This window comes from Larimichthys crocea, chromosome VII, assembly GCF_000972845.2.
Source record: "Larimichthys crocea isolate SSNF chromosome VII, L_crocea_2.0, whole genome shotgun sequence".
Classification (NCBI taxonomy): Eukaryota; Metazoa; Chordata; class Actinopteri; family Sciaenidae; genus Larimichthys; species Larimichthys crocea.
Window position 1 is genome coordinate 27,706,043 of NC_040017.1, and position 15,632 is coordinate 27,721,674.

At 41.9% G+C, this 15,632-nt stretch overlaps 1 protein-coding gene and 1 long non-coding RNA gene across 3 annotated transcripts; one reads left to right on the top strand and one right to left on the bottom strand.

Moving 5' to 3' along the window:
- Nucleotides 1-4,654: 4,654 nt before the first annotated feature.
- Nucleotides 4,655-15,406, bottom strand: LOC113745989 (uncharacterized). Of its 2 annotated transcripts, none has more exons than XR_003462541.1 (3): nucleotides 15,105-15,406; nucleotides 7,830-7,901; nucleotides 4,655-5,975 (listed from the first exon to the last, which is right to left on the bottom strand). It is a non-coding gene; the product is annotated as an uncharacterized LOC113745989 (long non-coding RNA). The 2 variants fall into 2 exon arrangements; XR_003462542.1 differs by lacking the exon at nucleotides 15,105-15,406 and adding an exon at nucleotides 7,992-8,071.
- LOC113745988 (ras-related protein Rab-1B-like) lies at nucleotides 6,191-10,613 on the top strand. The gene is made up of 6 exons (XM_027280005.1): nucleotides 6,191-6,397; nucleotides 7,823-7,895; nucleotides 7,980-8,075; nucleotides 8,197-8,292; nucleotides 8,413-8,544; nucleotides 9,623-10,613. Exons 1-6 carry the CDS (start codon nucleotides 6,384-6,386, stop codon nucleotides 9,854-9,856), a joined length of 645 nt encoding a protein of 214 aa, XP_027135806.1. The 5' UTR covers nucleotides 6,191-6,383; the 3' UTR covers nucleotides 9,857-10,613.
- Nucleotides 15,407-15,632: the final 226 nt, after the last annotated feature.

Consider the following 15,632-nt stretch of genomic DNA (forward strand, 5'->3'; position numbering starts at 1 on the left):
TGTGTGTGTGTGTGTGTGTGTGCATTGTGTTTTTTTCTTCCTGCAGCAGAAGAAGCATTTCTTATGATATGAGTGTCATGTTGCTTCCTGTCTGTGAAGTGTGTGTGTGTGTGTGAAAGACAGACAGACATAGAAACTGACAGAAAAGAACTGCCTGCTATGTAACACACACACACACACACACACACACACACACACACACACAAATACCTCTACTTAGCATGGACAGCTGGTCTGTTGGCGGGAAAGCAGAGGCCAGCTGTCACTAGAGAAAGAAAGAGAGAGCGGGAGAGAGATGGTTACAAGAGAGGAAGGACAGAAAAGAAGGTAAACACTAGAGACAGAAATACACACAAAGAGAGAGAGAGAAGGAAACTATGAAACAGATATGTGGAAATAAAGCAAGATGCAGACAACATCGTAGAAACAGAGAAGAAGAACAATGAGCAGAGACAACCCTCAGCTTCTTTAAATCACTGCAGACTGCTCCGTCAGTAAACATGCCTGTTGGATTTACTGATTTAATTGGACACTGTCTGCAGAAAGCATTAAATCAGACGAGGAGGCCGTGTTCCTCATTATACTTTAAGACTGTCGTCTACAAAGTTAAAGGAAGACAGTTGTACGTGCATCTAAACCTGTCCATTATTTTCATATTTTGTGCATTATTGCTTACAAAACTACATTATGTAACATATTTAACATATTTAACAAGTATCTAAGAATCTTGGTCTACTTCAATCTAATAATTTAATCCATGAAGAAGCTTCTGTGTCTCCGAGGTGTTTTTATTTTGGTGCAGTAAAATCAAAGTCACTCGAATTTATTTTTTCAATGTTCTCAGAGTGAAGCAAAGCCAGATAAATTGGCCTTCGTGTGTTATTGAAACTGCATAAAATAATCAATAAGTAGTGATTCAAATGCAACATGAAAACTACAACAGAACATTTATACAGTGATGTAATTTCTACTGCAGAGAATGACAGAACAATATGAACAGGGAAGTAGTGTCTGTGCCTAAAACTAACCTAAACGTGGCTGTTAACCATGGGAGCTTTATTTTTACAGTCTAACCGGACACTGCACATTTATTCCAGCTAACCTGACAGTAGAGTCCTGAGACAAGGAGGCACTTGAAAGCAGAGGACCATGGAGCAAGCGGCAGTGTTTGGAGGAACTTCAGTTTTTGGCACGTCAGCTTCATTAGATTTGTATGTTACTAAACTGTTTTTTGATTGCTGATGTCACTGTGGATATCAGAAAACAACATTTACTCATTATATTTGTAGAAAGCATGATTCATTATGTTTCTGCTGTTGCAAAGGACTTGTGTCGAAATGTTCATTTCGTGTGTGTCAGCAAAGGTTTGGGAGATTTTCTGACTTCAGATTGATTCATTCCAAACATTTACTCATTAAAAATGTAATTATGGCAGCACTGCGTTTCTCTCTGAACTTATCTCCTCATTATAAATTAGCAGAATACAAACAGAATTAGCAGAAGACAGAAGTGCACCAAGATGTTTACATTCTGACAATATTCAGCTCTTGTTCTCTCCATTGCTCGCTCCCCCTCTCTGCAATAAGGCCTTCATTCAACATCCACTTTCAATGAGGTTAATTATCTGTTGCCTAATTGGCCTCAGGGCTGTCTCACAGGCACACACACGCACACACACACACACACACTGGAAAAAGAGCAAAGTGACAAAGTGACTCCACATAAATCATCAGCCAATAGCAACAACAGTCTCACACACACAGGATACACACACAGGACACACACACACACACACACACACACACACACACACACACAGCTCAGAATTCTTAGAGAGAAAAAAAAGGTGAAATAAATCTCATTTTACAAACAAGAACATATAAAAAAGGTGAAATAAATCTCATTTTACAAACAAGAACATATCTGACTGACTCATATTTGGTATTTATGATCCACTGTTTTTATTATCAAATAGATATTTTATATCCAGATATATTCTTTAACACACACAGCATACTCAACACAACATGTTTCCAAAGGCATACACACACACACACACACACATACAGGCTGGCAAACAAACACACACACAGGAGCCAGGGAGCATGGTAAAATAAGGGTGAATAGTGAAAAGCACCTATTTATCCCCGCTCCCTAAGGTCCCCTGGGACACACACTGATGAGGAACAATGACCGGTTTAACTCCATCCACTGACCTGCACACACACACACACACACACACACACACACACACACACACACACACACACACACACACACACACACACACACACACACTCTGGTGTTTATGTATAACCTGACTCACACACTCTTCATTCTGTCTGAGACACACACACACACACACACATCTGCCACTGAACACACACACTTTCTGTCTCAGTGAACAAACAGTGTGTAACAGTTAGTTCATCTGTGAATGTCGACCACTCGAGTCCTTCCTGAACTAAATGATCATCTTGTTTCATTGCTTGATAATTATTGTTCCATATTCATGTCTCCTAAAGTGTCAGTCTACCAAACTGGTGGTAACAGCCGTGATGCTTTAATACACTCCGAGCTGTCTTGAAAATAATGCACTGATTCTTTGCTTCTGCCACGTGAATTATTTCTGTATATCAGGCGCCTTGGCTGTGTGTTATTGCTTACATCGGTGGTTCTCAGACTTGGTTGCAGGCCCCCCCTGAGGGGTATAAAGCCACTGCAGGGGAGGGGTTGGGGGGCGTGGATGACCGGAGGAGTGACACAAAGACACAAACACGATTTATGTTCGCTGATATCTTCGTGCTAAACTTTATGTCATAAAAATGTGATTTTTATTATTTACTCTGCTGAAAAATTTAGGTGTGCAGTGTGTGAGCTTTAAAAAAAAAAATCTATATGAAGTAATCATATTTAATACTTGAGGCCTGTTCCTTCTTCTCGATCAGCTGGACTGAGGTTTAAGTGACTGACTCAATCAGTGTCTGTGTGCTAAATGTGGTAATGTTTCCCAACACACAAACAAACACACAAACAAACACACAAAGAAACACACAAATAAACACACGAACAAACACACAAACAAACAAACAAACAAACAAACAAACAAACAAACACATGAACAAACACATGAACAAACACACAAACAAACACACGAACAAACACATGAACAAACAAACACACAAACACGAACAAATACACGAACAAACACACAAACAAACACACAAACAAAGAAACACACAAAGAAACACATGAACAAACAAACAAACAAACACACGAACAAACAAACAAACACACAAACAAACACACGAACAAATACACAAAGAAACACATGGACAAACAAACAAATACACGAACAAACACACAAACAAACACACAAAGAAACACATGAACAAACACACAAACAAACACACAAACAAACACACGTGCAGATGTGAAAATCATTCAGGGTGTTTTGCCTTTATCCTGATTCCATCAATCAGCACGTGTTCACACTTTATCTAACCACTTCTCTGCCAAGACTTATTTGTTTCTCATCAGTTTTCACGTTGTCTTGTTTCTTTCCTTCCTGATGTTTCCTGAGCACAGTCAGAGCTAAAGTGTTAAAATAAAGATTACAAGATTCATTTAGTTTTAAAATGCTTTGCGTCGCTGGTATATTCTGAAAACCATTGATCACACAGTGACCACAAATACATTGTGGTCCCCTCGTGCTTCTCTCCTTTTTATGCTTTTAGAATATATCTTCATTTTCCCACCCTTCCTCTTGCTTTCTAACCCTCTTTGTGATTTCTTTATGTCTCCTCTTTCTCACTGTCCCTTCCCCCAGTTTTCCCACCTCCATGCTCCATCGGGAGCACCCACAAAGAAGGCCGAGCCCTAGCAACCACCGCGCCGTCGCCTCTGCCCAGGCAACAGGCCGTCGTCAGGGCTGCTGACCCCTGACCCCATTACAGCTGCTCAGCCATCACATATCCCACAATCCCCTGCTCTCTGCTCGCTTCCGTGACCAGGGGGTCACTCGCGGGAATCAGCGGTGAATGAGACGGCATCGCTTTCACTTTGTCTATCCATTATAGAAAATAGGAGGTGACGAGGTGAGGAGAGGTAGGGTGGGAAGGAGAAGAAGAAGAAGAGAAGAGACAAGGAGAGAAGATGGAAAGACAGAAAAACAGCTGATGTAGAGGAGATGAGTGGACAGGAAAGGAAACAAGGACTGCAGACGAGAGAAGAGAAGAGACAAGCAGAGGATATGAAAAGAAACGAGAAGAGAGAAAAAGAGGAGATGAAGAAAATGAGGAAATAGTCAAGAGAAGAGTTGAAATGAAACAAACAGATGACAGGAAAAGAAAGGAAACCATTAAAGACAAAAGAAGAAATGTAAAGGAGGGATGACAGAAAACAAGATAGATAGATATTTTATTGATCCCAAAGGAAATTCAAAAACAAGCCAGTCGAGGAACAAGGGACAAAGAAAAGAGAAGAAACGAGGAGAGAAGAAAAATGAATGGAAGAGAAAATAAAAGAGAGAATGAACAAAATAAGTGGAAAAGAAACAAGTAGAAGAGGAGTGACGAAAGAAAAGGAAACAATGGGCTGTTAGGTAGAAAGATTAAATGATTTAAATGCAAAAATAAACGTTTAAAATTCATGATTTTATTGTGAAGGTGTCCGTTCCCCTTTCACACCACAGGCTGCCGTGATGAACGAAGAAGTCAAGAAAATATGCTAATCAGAGGTTACATAATATCACACGTTATGTTTTTGCTGTGTGGTTTCACTGTTATATATACAGATTATATTGAATATTGAATGTCCATTACATGCGTCTGCATTAGTGTGACTCGACTAATATCTGTTTTTACTTTTACAATATTCCTTATTGACATCAGTGTTATAGTCCCCAAAGAAGCCTTCACATTAATATCAGTAAATCCTCAATCGGTGATAAATAATCAGTTGTGTGCGAGAGAGCTGAGAATGAACAGCTCCATTAAACTGTCATATCATATCACACTGACACACAGCCATGAGAAGAAGTACTCAGCACGCATTAGAGGAATAATCAACCACATCACTGGAGTGTGTTGGATAATAACAAGGAGCAGTGCACTTTGTGTTTGAGTGGCTCTGTGCATGGGTGCCATTATCTTTGAAAGAGTGTGTATGTGTGAGCATTAAGCATCCTCAGGAGGAGAGAAAATTAAAGAAGTCATTCAAAGACAATCAGTCTCTCAGAAGCAGTGTAAAGTGGGTATGTGTGACAGCTTTTAGCTTGTTGCTTAGAAGGAGGAGATGTTTCCTTGTTCCCTTCCTTGAAGACACTGATCAGCATGTTGGCACGCTGCATTGCATGACAAGAAACCGTAATGATCTCTTTAAATGGATAGCTGCATATGAGTGAAGGAAACCTAACAAAAAAAATAAATCACTTTGGAGGTTTGGAGGTTATATTTTGTCCCTTCCACCTCTGGTCAACGCTACACAGACTACAGATGGAAACCACAACACCTTCGGTCTCCTACAGATTGTGCATCACTTTGCAGATATCTGTTAACAGAGATCATGCTTTAAATTGATCAGTAGTTCATTTAACAGTGTTTGGGTTCACTCTCACTCCTGTCTCACAGTGCACAGTCATGCAGGTTTAAATTCCCCGGTTTGTGCTTGAATCAGAAATCTTAGATTGAAACTCCGGACCAGCATTCCCTGTGATCAAAGACTGTGATACAGGTATTTTGTTCACATCTCTCAGATCGTAAAGCATCTTTGATGTCAGTGTCTCTGCCACAGCAGCTGACGTGCTGCTCTTTTATTTATAGCTCCTTGGATGGTTGCAGCAGAACTACTTCCTGTTTGTTTGGAAGTTTCAGCACTGCGGTCGGTCCAGTGACGTATGACGCACGGGACGCGCTGTTGGTTGGAGGTCATGTCATTCATGAGCAGAGGCACGGTGCTGTCAGCTCACCACAGAACTGACAGATCAGCACAAACACATCACCAACATGAAAAGAAAAAGACATTCATTGGCAGTGAAGTTTAAAATTGAGTGTAACTGTATTCAGCAAAGCAGTGTGTGTGTGTATGTGTGTGTGTGTGTGTGTCTTGGTTCCAGGTGCTGTCCCCGGTGTAACCTGAGCTGCTCTTTATTAATAAATAATGCATCTGAACCAGTCAGCTCATCAGTCAGCTCGCGAGATAGGTAGCTCCGGCTTATTCTGCCATTTGCCCTCCAAACGGCAGAAACACACAGAAACACTCAAACAGAGACACAGAACAAAAGAACAACACAGAGTCTGACTTAATCTGATTATTTACAGCTTCAGGATTCAATTTCAGGGATTTTCTATTTCATCGTGTCACCTGGAGCGACCTCAGCGATCATGAATCCTGAATAGTAAGTGCTGTTTCTTGCTGTCTGCTGTGTTATGGAGGCGAAAGCGTTCAGTTTCTATGAGACACGTACTGTGTACCACTGCAAGACGCTGACATCCGCTCTCAAACTGTGACTGCTGACATGGAAAGTTAGAGACTTAGCTCCTAACATCCTGCAGTGTGTTTTTGACCTGGATACACAGCGTCCAGGGAGATACATTTACAGTCGTGTGCCTTGTGCTTGTTGGTGCCCTAACTCTGCCCTATATCTAAATTCTGATATATAAAACTGATACTTGTAACGAGGTACTAATGTTTGAGTGTACACGATGATTCAATTCTACATGTATGTACAATATAAAATGTAAATATATCAGAGATATATTTTTATTATATGTTACAGAAGGAAAAGTTTTGTAACGTGCAGTCGGATCCCTAGGCCCCTGTGGCTGATGGGTATTGTAGTCCTTGTCAGCTCTGTTAGCAAACTGTCTCCCACACACCTGTGCTCTGTTCTGGTTATTAATATTTACTATGTACCTACACACTGTATCGCAAAGACAATGCCACGATTAACAATTCTGGGTGCTGGTCATATTTTAGGATACAGCTCGGTTTACTTTCATAGCATCCATTGAAACACTTTTCCTGTTAGCTGTAAAGCTGCTATGTGGAGTATTTCAGACTTTTGTTGTTCACAGTTTAATATTAATTTGATCACGGAAAACAAATACTTATGCACTCAGAGAGTAGCCTGGAGAAAACTGGCTAGCTGAGTTATCAACCACTGATGATCGATGATAGTGACTTCAGTAAGAGCATGAAACAACGAGCTCAACTTCCACAGGATGTACACTTCAAAATAAGAGCTCTTTTATGGTCAGATTTGAACTGGTCATACCACGTGTTGATTATATTACTGTTACAGTTAAGTTACGGATCATCAGAGCTGTAGAGCCCGATAGGCATACAATTATTAGGAAAATCCAAGGCCAGACATAAGGGCAACAGCCACGTGTGTGATCAGACACATAAGATGTGTGATCAGACAGACACGAAGGTGAGAAAATCTTTTCAGTAACGGGGATAATCCGTTTTTTCTCTGCCAACACAAAGTGGAAAGACGTTGGCTGTGTTTCAGCTGCACTTCTGTGCACGGTGCCACCATCTGTGTCTGTGTCCGTTTAATAGAAATATCTGTATTAAGAACTATATTTGGACGTGCACCAGAGGTTTGCAATTCACCTTCTTCTAGTCTGGTTTCATAAGAATTGATGTGATGTCTAACATTTGAATTAGGGAGCTGTTTGCAGAATATAACCAGTAAAGCATGAACAGTTCCTCCGTCCTATAGTGGAAGATACTGAACTGTCAAACATGTGTCCCTGTATGGACATCTATGTGTGTGTGTGTGTGTGTGTGTGTGTGTGTGTGTTTGGTCCTTCAGTGACTACCTGTTCAAACTTCTTCTGATTGGTGACTCTGGAGTCGGAAAGTCGTGTCTGCTGCTGCGCTTTGCGGTAGGCCTGTAAAAACACACAAACATGTCATTTAAAACACTTTACTGCTTATTGTGGATCACATGTCTGCACCTCCACCCGCAGGACGACACCTACACTGAGAGCTACATCTCCACCATCGGAGTGGACTTCAAGATCAGGACCATCGACATGGATGGGAAGACAGTGAAACTACAGATCGTAAGAGTTCATTGATCAGGAGATGGTGGGGAGTGGGCTGTAGTGAGGAAACAGAGTGAAAAAAGTTCTTCTGTGTGTGTGTGTGTGTGTGTGTGTGTGTGTGTGTGTGTGTTTCCCTCAGTGGGACACAGCAGGTCAGGAGAGGTTTCGAACCATCACCTCCAGCTACTACAGAGGAGCTCACGGCATCATCATCGTCTACGATGTCACTGAGCAGGTCAGTGTGTGTTTTTGTCACATCATCAACAACATAATGGGACAGAGTTTGAACATTAACTTCTCTCCTCCTCCTCCTGCTCCCCCTTCGCTCTTCGCTCTCTTTCTCTGCTCTCCCCAGGAGTCCTTTAACAACGTGAAGCAGTGGTTGGATGAGATAGATCGTTACGCCTGTGAAAACGTCTCCCGGCTGCTGGTGGGAAACAAGAGTGACCTCGTTAGTAAGAAAGTGGTGGATGCTGCCACTGCTCAGGTAACAGGCTGCACACAGTGGTCAGCTTAAACGTGTCTACCTCCAAATACTATTAAACAACTCTAACCATGACTCTAGCTGGGAGGCTGTAACGCTCATTAAACAGCAGGAAACAAAACTGGATGAAGACAACTTTACTGTTGTAGATGCAACAACATGTAAAGTTTACCTGGAGGGATGCACGTTGTAACATGTGACTTAAGGGACAGTTTGGTTTATTTGAAGTGTGGTTGTATGAGGTATTTATTCATAGTCAGTGTATTACCTACAGTAGATGGAGGTTGGCTGTACTTTCACTGCTTTACCCTGCAGTCAGACGGCCCTTTCCAAAAGGAAACTGAAGCAGTTATCTCGGTCTCCAAAGCCGCCAGCCTTGAAAACATTTGAACATTATTTTACCTTGCAGGACTGATTTGGAGTTGCCGGTCTAAAGCTGCCGCGATCCACAGCAACTCACATTATTTCAGAAGACACGCAATAACTAAAACAAGCAACCAGCAACTTTCATGGTCTGCGAGGTAACATTTCTGTCAATAAAGTCTTGAGGCTTTGAAGAAAGCGTAGATCGATATAAACACCTAACTCTCCCATTGGAAAGGGCGAGCTGATGGAAAGGTAAAGCTATTAAACTGAAGCGTACACATGATATCGATTCATTAAATCTTTTTCCTTCTTTTAGGCAGCTAAAATACATTTTACTGACCCGGTCCACAGCAGCAGAGCTTCCATGCACTGCTATGATAAACTGACATACTATGGACTCGTACAACCCTGCTGCTATCCTCTGCTACATGTCAGAGTGTTGTTCAACTACATTTGTCTGATGGCCTTGCAGTTTCTTCACATCATAATATAAACTCATAAATTCTGATGCTGTAGTGAACAGAATATAAAGCAGCTACACAATCTACAATATTAAATTGCTTACACGTCATCTCATGAATAATTTAGATTCTTAGGGCTTCATTTTCACAGTGAGCTTTTTCTTTTAATAGTATGTTTTACTGCTAAAACTCCTATGGAGTATTTTCACACTGTGCTTCCTTCTTCCATCCCTTATGCCCACCTCCTCCTCCAGGACTTGGCCTCGTCTCTTAAAGTCTCCTTCCTGGAGACGAGCGCCAAGAGCTCCGATAACGTGGAGAAGGCTTTCCTCACCATGGCCTCTGAGATCCACAAGCGCCTGGCCAGTGAGGGAGGAGGGATGCAGGGCGAGTCGAAAGATGCCCGGGCTCAGAGCGCTAAGATCAACAGTGCCCCTCTGTGGCTGGGAGGCGACAAACAGACGCAGGAGGCCAGTAACTGCTGCTGAGCAGAGGGGAACACACCACCATGACAATGAGATGTTCACTGTTCAGAAGAGAGGTGTGTCATTTTAAACACATCCATCTGTCTAATCTGAAGACCATGCGACTGTGTGTTCTGGACACATATTGTCAGAAGTTTGATCTTTGCTATTGAACAAAAAAAAAAACAAAAAAAAAGGAAGAAAAACTAAAATTTTTAGCTTGACTACAATATATTTTTGAACTTGGCATTTTTGAATTAAATATATTTAAAAAACGGAAATTCTGCTTAATTAAAGAGCAGAGACAAACACGACAGATGATCTCAGCCAAATGAACAAATAGGACAGCGTCAGCGACGAGGTTTGGGAAGAGTTTCATAAATACATCAGACCATTCACTGTCACCACTTTAACAATTAGGGCGGCTGCTAACAGTTATTTTCATTGAGTTGTTTGCGTCATAAAAACAGGGACATCCTCAAATGTTTTGTCCACAACACAGAAATATTCAGTTCACTGTCACAGAGGACCAAAGACAAAATATTCATATTTAATAGCTGACAACGAATCGTTGAATTGACTAATCATTGCAGTTCACAACCAATATCTGAATAACACTTAATACTCACACAGTTTGGGACGATTTTATTCTAAAGTGTGATAAACAGTTTGAATGGATGAATTTACTGTGTGATTTCAACTGTCAGCTACCATCGTTTGCCTCAGAGGTGGTTTATTGCATTTACTGGTTTTTGTTGTGTTTTGCATGTTGTTTATGTCAATAAAGATACTGATGGAATATAGATATAAAACATCCTGAAACATTTATCAGAGCCTCATGTGTGTCTGTCACCGCTCTGGTTACAGGAGTTGATTGCAACTCTGCTGCTTCACCCTCTCCTTCGTAGCATAATGAAGAAACTACAGTGGCTGCAAAACTCGTGTTTGGTTTGTGTGTTCTGAGCTACTGTAGAAAGACAGTAGGTGGTTCAACATGTTGGACTTGAAGAGAACCTGCAGCGTCGACATATAAAAGGCTCACAAAGAACAGCCAGAAGTGCTGCTCACTTGCTTTGTTCAATGTTGTTCATCAGCCTTGCAGATGCATTGTCACTACCATGCAGACTGAACTCAGAGCTGCAGTAAGCAAGGCAAAAGGAGATGACAGAGAGGATTTGCTCTATTTTCGCATAGCACTGATCAGATGATATTTGTTAGTCGGGACTTTAATGTGCAAATTGGATCAGAAATAATTCCAAGATTTCTAATTGAAGCCCAAAAACAGGTCAGTTATATCATCTGTAAATCTGCTCAAAGAAAATTTATGTAAAATGTTCAGTCGGAGGAAAAAAAGATGACAACCAGTTTTTAATAGCAGCACAGCAGCTGCTCAAGGCGTCCACATTATTGAACCTCCAAACGTAAAAAGATCCTCACAGGATTAAACTCAACATCCAGTCTCTGCAATTATGACAAATTGCTGGACATTCTCATATTAGCCTGACAAATGTCACTCGGGGATGTGAAGTGATTTTTCATATAATCAAGAATGTGTTAAATTAGGATCATTTTTCACATGAACCAATATTGCTCCTCTGGTCTGAGGAATGACTCACTGCAGATTGAGTTCAATGTAATCTGCTGCACAATATTTCAACAGCCGGGGCTTGTATTCATCGAGCATCCACAATCCTTCATTGGAATCACATGAAAGTTAAACTACAAAAGGGCTGTCTGATGGTGACTATAAACTACTCTCAGCAGGAGGGAGACATCACTGCTACACACTCACCTGCAAACAGATTAGGTTAGGTTAACTGTTGGGATTGTCAAACAAGGGAAATGTTGCTTTTTATGTGTTGTAGCTTATGTATTTTGCCATGGATGGGGGAACACAGAGGAACGACCTGAATGCAAACTACCGAGGGAGAGCTCGATGCAGTTCAACGATTTTATCATCAGGAAGAAAGCAGTCCAAACAAACCAACGTTCAGAAAGCATGAAGCAGTCAACGACAGGCAGGAACAACAGAAAACAGCTGAAGCAGGACACAAAGACACAATAAGGTGAGGTGCAGGCGAAGGAGTGGGTGGAGTCAGCCAGGTAGCTGCAGGACTGGTGAGAAGTGGGAACAGGTGTGTAGATACATTCTGTGTTCTTGCTATTTGATTCCTCTTTAATGTGTTATTCAGTCATTTGTCTTTTATTCATCCTCTTCACTCATATGATATATGACATACGCTCAGCCCAAACAGAGACAATCAACACTTTTCTATTTGCCAGTCACTCCCTGAGGAGCGTGAGGAACGCTGGATATAGTCGTCACAACGATATCAGCAATTAATAAAGAGAGTGAACAAACTGATGAGTTTAAACCACATGCCCTCTTTTTCTAACATTTGTCTGAACTCCATGTACAAACTAATGGGACACCTCTGGATCTTCTCTCAACGTAAGCAGAGACAGTAGCCACATCCAGGGTTAAGAAAGATGGAATGCTTTTATTTTGTAGAGTCAAATATGCACACTATAACAAATGACAAACATGAGCTGTAGCTTGAGGCTGCAGCTGGTCGCAGTCAGTCGTACTGGTGAATCTCTCTCACTGAAAGAGGACAAAGACAACATGAGGGAGGAAAACAAACAGGCAGCTGCTGTTAGCTTTCCTTCCTCTAGATGTCAGTCTCGCTCCTTACTGTTTCTGTTGGTGTGAAGGACAAACTGAGTCTGGCTGACACATCGCTCACATCTGGACCTCGAATTCACACATTTTGATCTCTCATTTTTTCGTCCTTCTCTCCGCACTTCTCTCTTTCATCTCCGCCTCCATGTCTAACCTCAGCCTTCCCTTCTTTTTGTTTTCCTCTCTTCCTCTTATCCTCCATTCTCTCTATTCTTTTGTCTCAACCTCTCCCTGCATCCGTCTCTCATCCAGCATCCTCCTCTGACATCTTTTCTCCTCTGTATTTCCTGAAGCTGTCTCTTCCTCTCTCCACATCTTCCCTCTCTTCCTCTTTGCTCTGTGGCTGTTGGCTGTGTTGATAGCTCGGCTGTTTGGTGTTTCATTCTGGGATATTATATTAGAGACAATATATTAAGATGATGCCAGTTGTTCTTATGGCACCATCTGCCTCACTACTACTGGATGGTCAAATAAGTCCAACAGGAGGATGTTGTGAACAAATACCCTGAAAAAATAAAGACCAACATTTTGTAGAAATGATCTGAAATATGGAGGAGGAGCGGATACAATACCCTGAGTTTTCTTGACATGTACAAACTACAAATAACTGACCCAATCTGGTCAATAAAGAGGTAAAAGGTAAAACCTGAGTTTGTTGTTTCTCACACTTCATGACTTCAAACCACAACCAACATGTCTTTGTGCTTTAACTGGGCCAAACCTCAACCACAGTGGTCTGATATCAGGAAACGCTTATTGGTGAAACTGTTGAATTTCATCTAATAAACAGCTGAAATGAAACAATCCAAATAAAGTATCACCATGATTTTAGGTGTGTGCTATACCCAGTGAAAGCTGAACACACACTGTAACACTGCTAAAACAAATGAAGACAATGCTGCCACCTAGTGTCCTTTAGTAGTGTTACAATTAAAAACTGAGACAAGCAGATAAAGCAACAGTTGTGATATACAAGGATAAATACGGTACTTCATAGGGATGCACTGATCTGTTAGGCCGGATCAGTATCGGCATAAAGACTGTATTCAGTGTGCTCACATTATGGCTAATACCTAACCGTAATCTAACCACACATGGCTTGGTATTAGCCAAGATGTGCTGTTAATACTGCCCCAGCTAAATACAGCTTTAAAATTGGGGGAAAACACTGGCATTAACTGCATTGACAGATTCAAACCCTGAGTAGAGGTATTGTAATCGGTACTGAATGGGAAACTGTTGGATTGGTTGCATCCCTAGTGTCTTTAAAGAGTTGACAGCAGGTAGGTAGTCAGCAGACGCAGGCTGCAAACCAGGCTGAGACTAGAGTTACGGGGCAGGTACAGCAGAATACCAACATACATGAAGTTGGGGTTGTGACAAAGAGTCCTGGTGCCCTCTTTGTAATCCACAATACAAAACGGTTGAAAGTTCAGTAAATGGTTCCTAGTGGTTTGGAGAAGTTGGACACACAACCCTGTCCTCTGTGCCCGGAGCTGCAGAAGCAAACAGAACAAAGACAGCAGAGCGGGGAAGGCCGGGCGTAGCACAGCTTCCCCCCCTGAGGTGGAGGAGAGTTAAGCCATGATGTGGCTTCACAGGCTGTCATTGAAAATAAATAAGAACAGGTCTCTGTTTGACGGTGGTGCCAGAAGCTCTAATGATAACATTACAGTTCTAGCTATGGTTTGAGTATGCAGGGCTGCAGCAGTGACGACCAAAGGTACAGAACTAAGACACAGGTTGTAGTTTGGCAACAGGTCAGGAAACAAACCTAAATGAGTTGCAGCTTGAGCTACGTCTGTCAGCTCATAACTTAAAACACAACGCAAACATCATGCTCAGCAAAACAACAGAGCACTTTTTACTGCGCGTCGTCCTCCAGACTTCTGCTTTTAACATGCTAAAGTGTATTCCCTGCTTGGGAGAATTTTTAGTCACAGCACCAGCAGTCAGTGCTGAGTGTTAGTGACAGGAGCAGAAAAGTGCTCGGCACTTTAGATATTACTTTTCCTTCAAGAGGCACACAGCGGTCGAGCTAATGAGGCTGATGGATGCTTGTGGTGAAGGGTCAGTAATATCCTTCATCATGGGAACTATTTGTGTGTGGGAGGAAACTGTGGAAAGCTTTAATTTGGGAGTTTTGGAGCTTTATAGGAAACTTAAAGACATCTTTACTGAGAATGATTGGGGGAGTTAATGCAGTGCGAAGAAACTGGCGGTGTGTGAGGTGCTGGAGCTGTCTAAAACATCTGTGGACATCTGTATACATGAGGTTTATCCTGGTTTTCAGAATATAATAACTGCGAGCTTTTCCCTTGAAATAACTTGCCCAGGGGGCAGCAGGTGGTGTGTCTTCACCTTTCCAGTAGTGACCCAGTTGGATTGAGGACTCACCTGGTAGATTTTTACACCTGCTGAGGTGTGTGACAAAGAGCTAGCACAGCTGTGCTCATTAAAGCTGCAGTCACGTGTGGATTTATCTGCTCAGATGTTTTTGTGTGCTGAGGTAAAAAGCAGGTCAGACTGGAAATCAAAGAAAGAAATCACTTTTCTGTCGTTACCCTCAAACATCGCCCCACTCCTCACCTGGAAGCGGCCACATCGAATATCCCTGGAGCTGGAGGTGAATATGTCTGTTCCTCATGATGATGATGATGATGATGATCCAGCAGGTCCACACCATCACACTCTGCCTGTACACATCTGAGTGTTAAGATGACATTAACAACTGTGTTCCTGGGACTGAAAGACGTGAATGTATCTGATACATTTTGGAACAAGACATGAACTTTGATGACCAGTCAGCTGTTTCCTCCACAAACCTTCCTCACATGAAACAAACACACACGTTTGACTCACTTCCTGTTTCCTGCATTGTTTTTCTCAGCTTGAGCTCTCACTGGTGCTCTTCTTATGACATCATCTTCTGGAGAATTGGCGCCACCTACTGTTTGGTCATACTATGTGCTGCCTGCTCCATTTTGTTTTTGCTTTCCATGTGTCCCACTCTGCTCATGTGTGTCCACAACATCTGGAGAAAGAGAGACGAGAAGGGACCAATCACAACAAGACGATGAAGCTGAAGGATGAAGATGCTCTTCATCACTTCTCTCT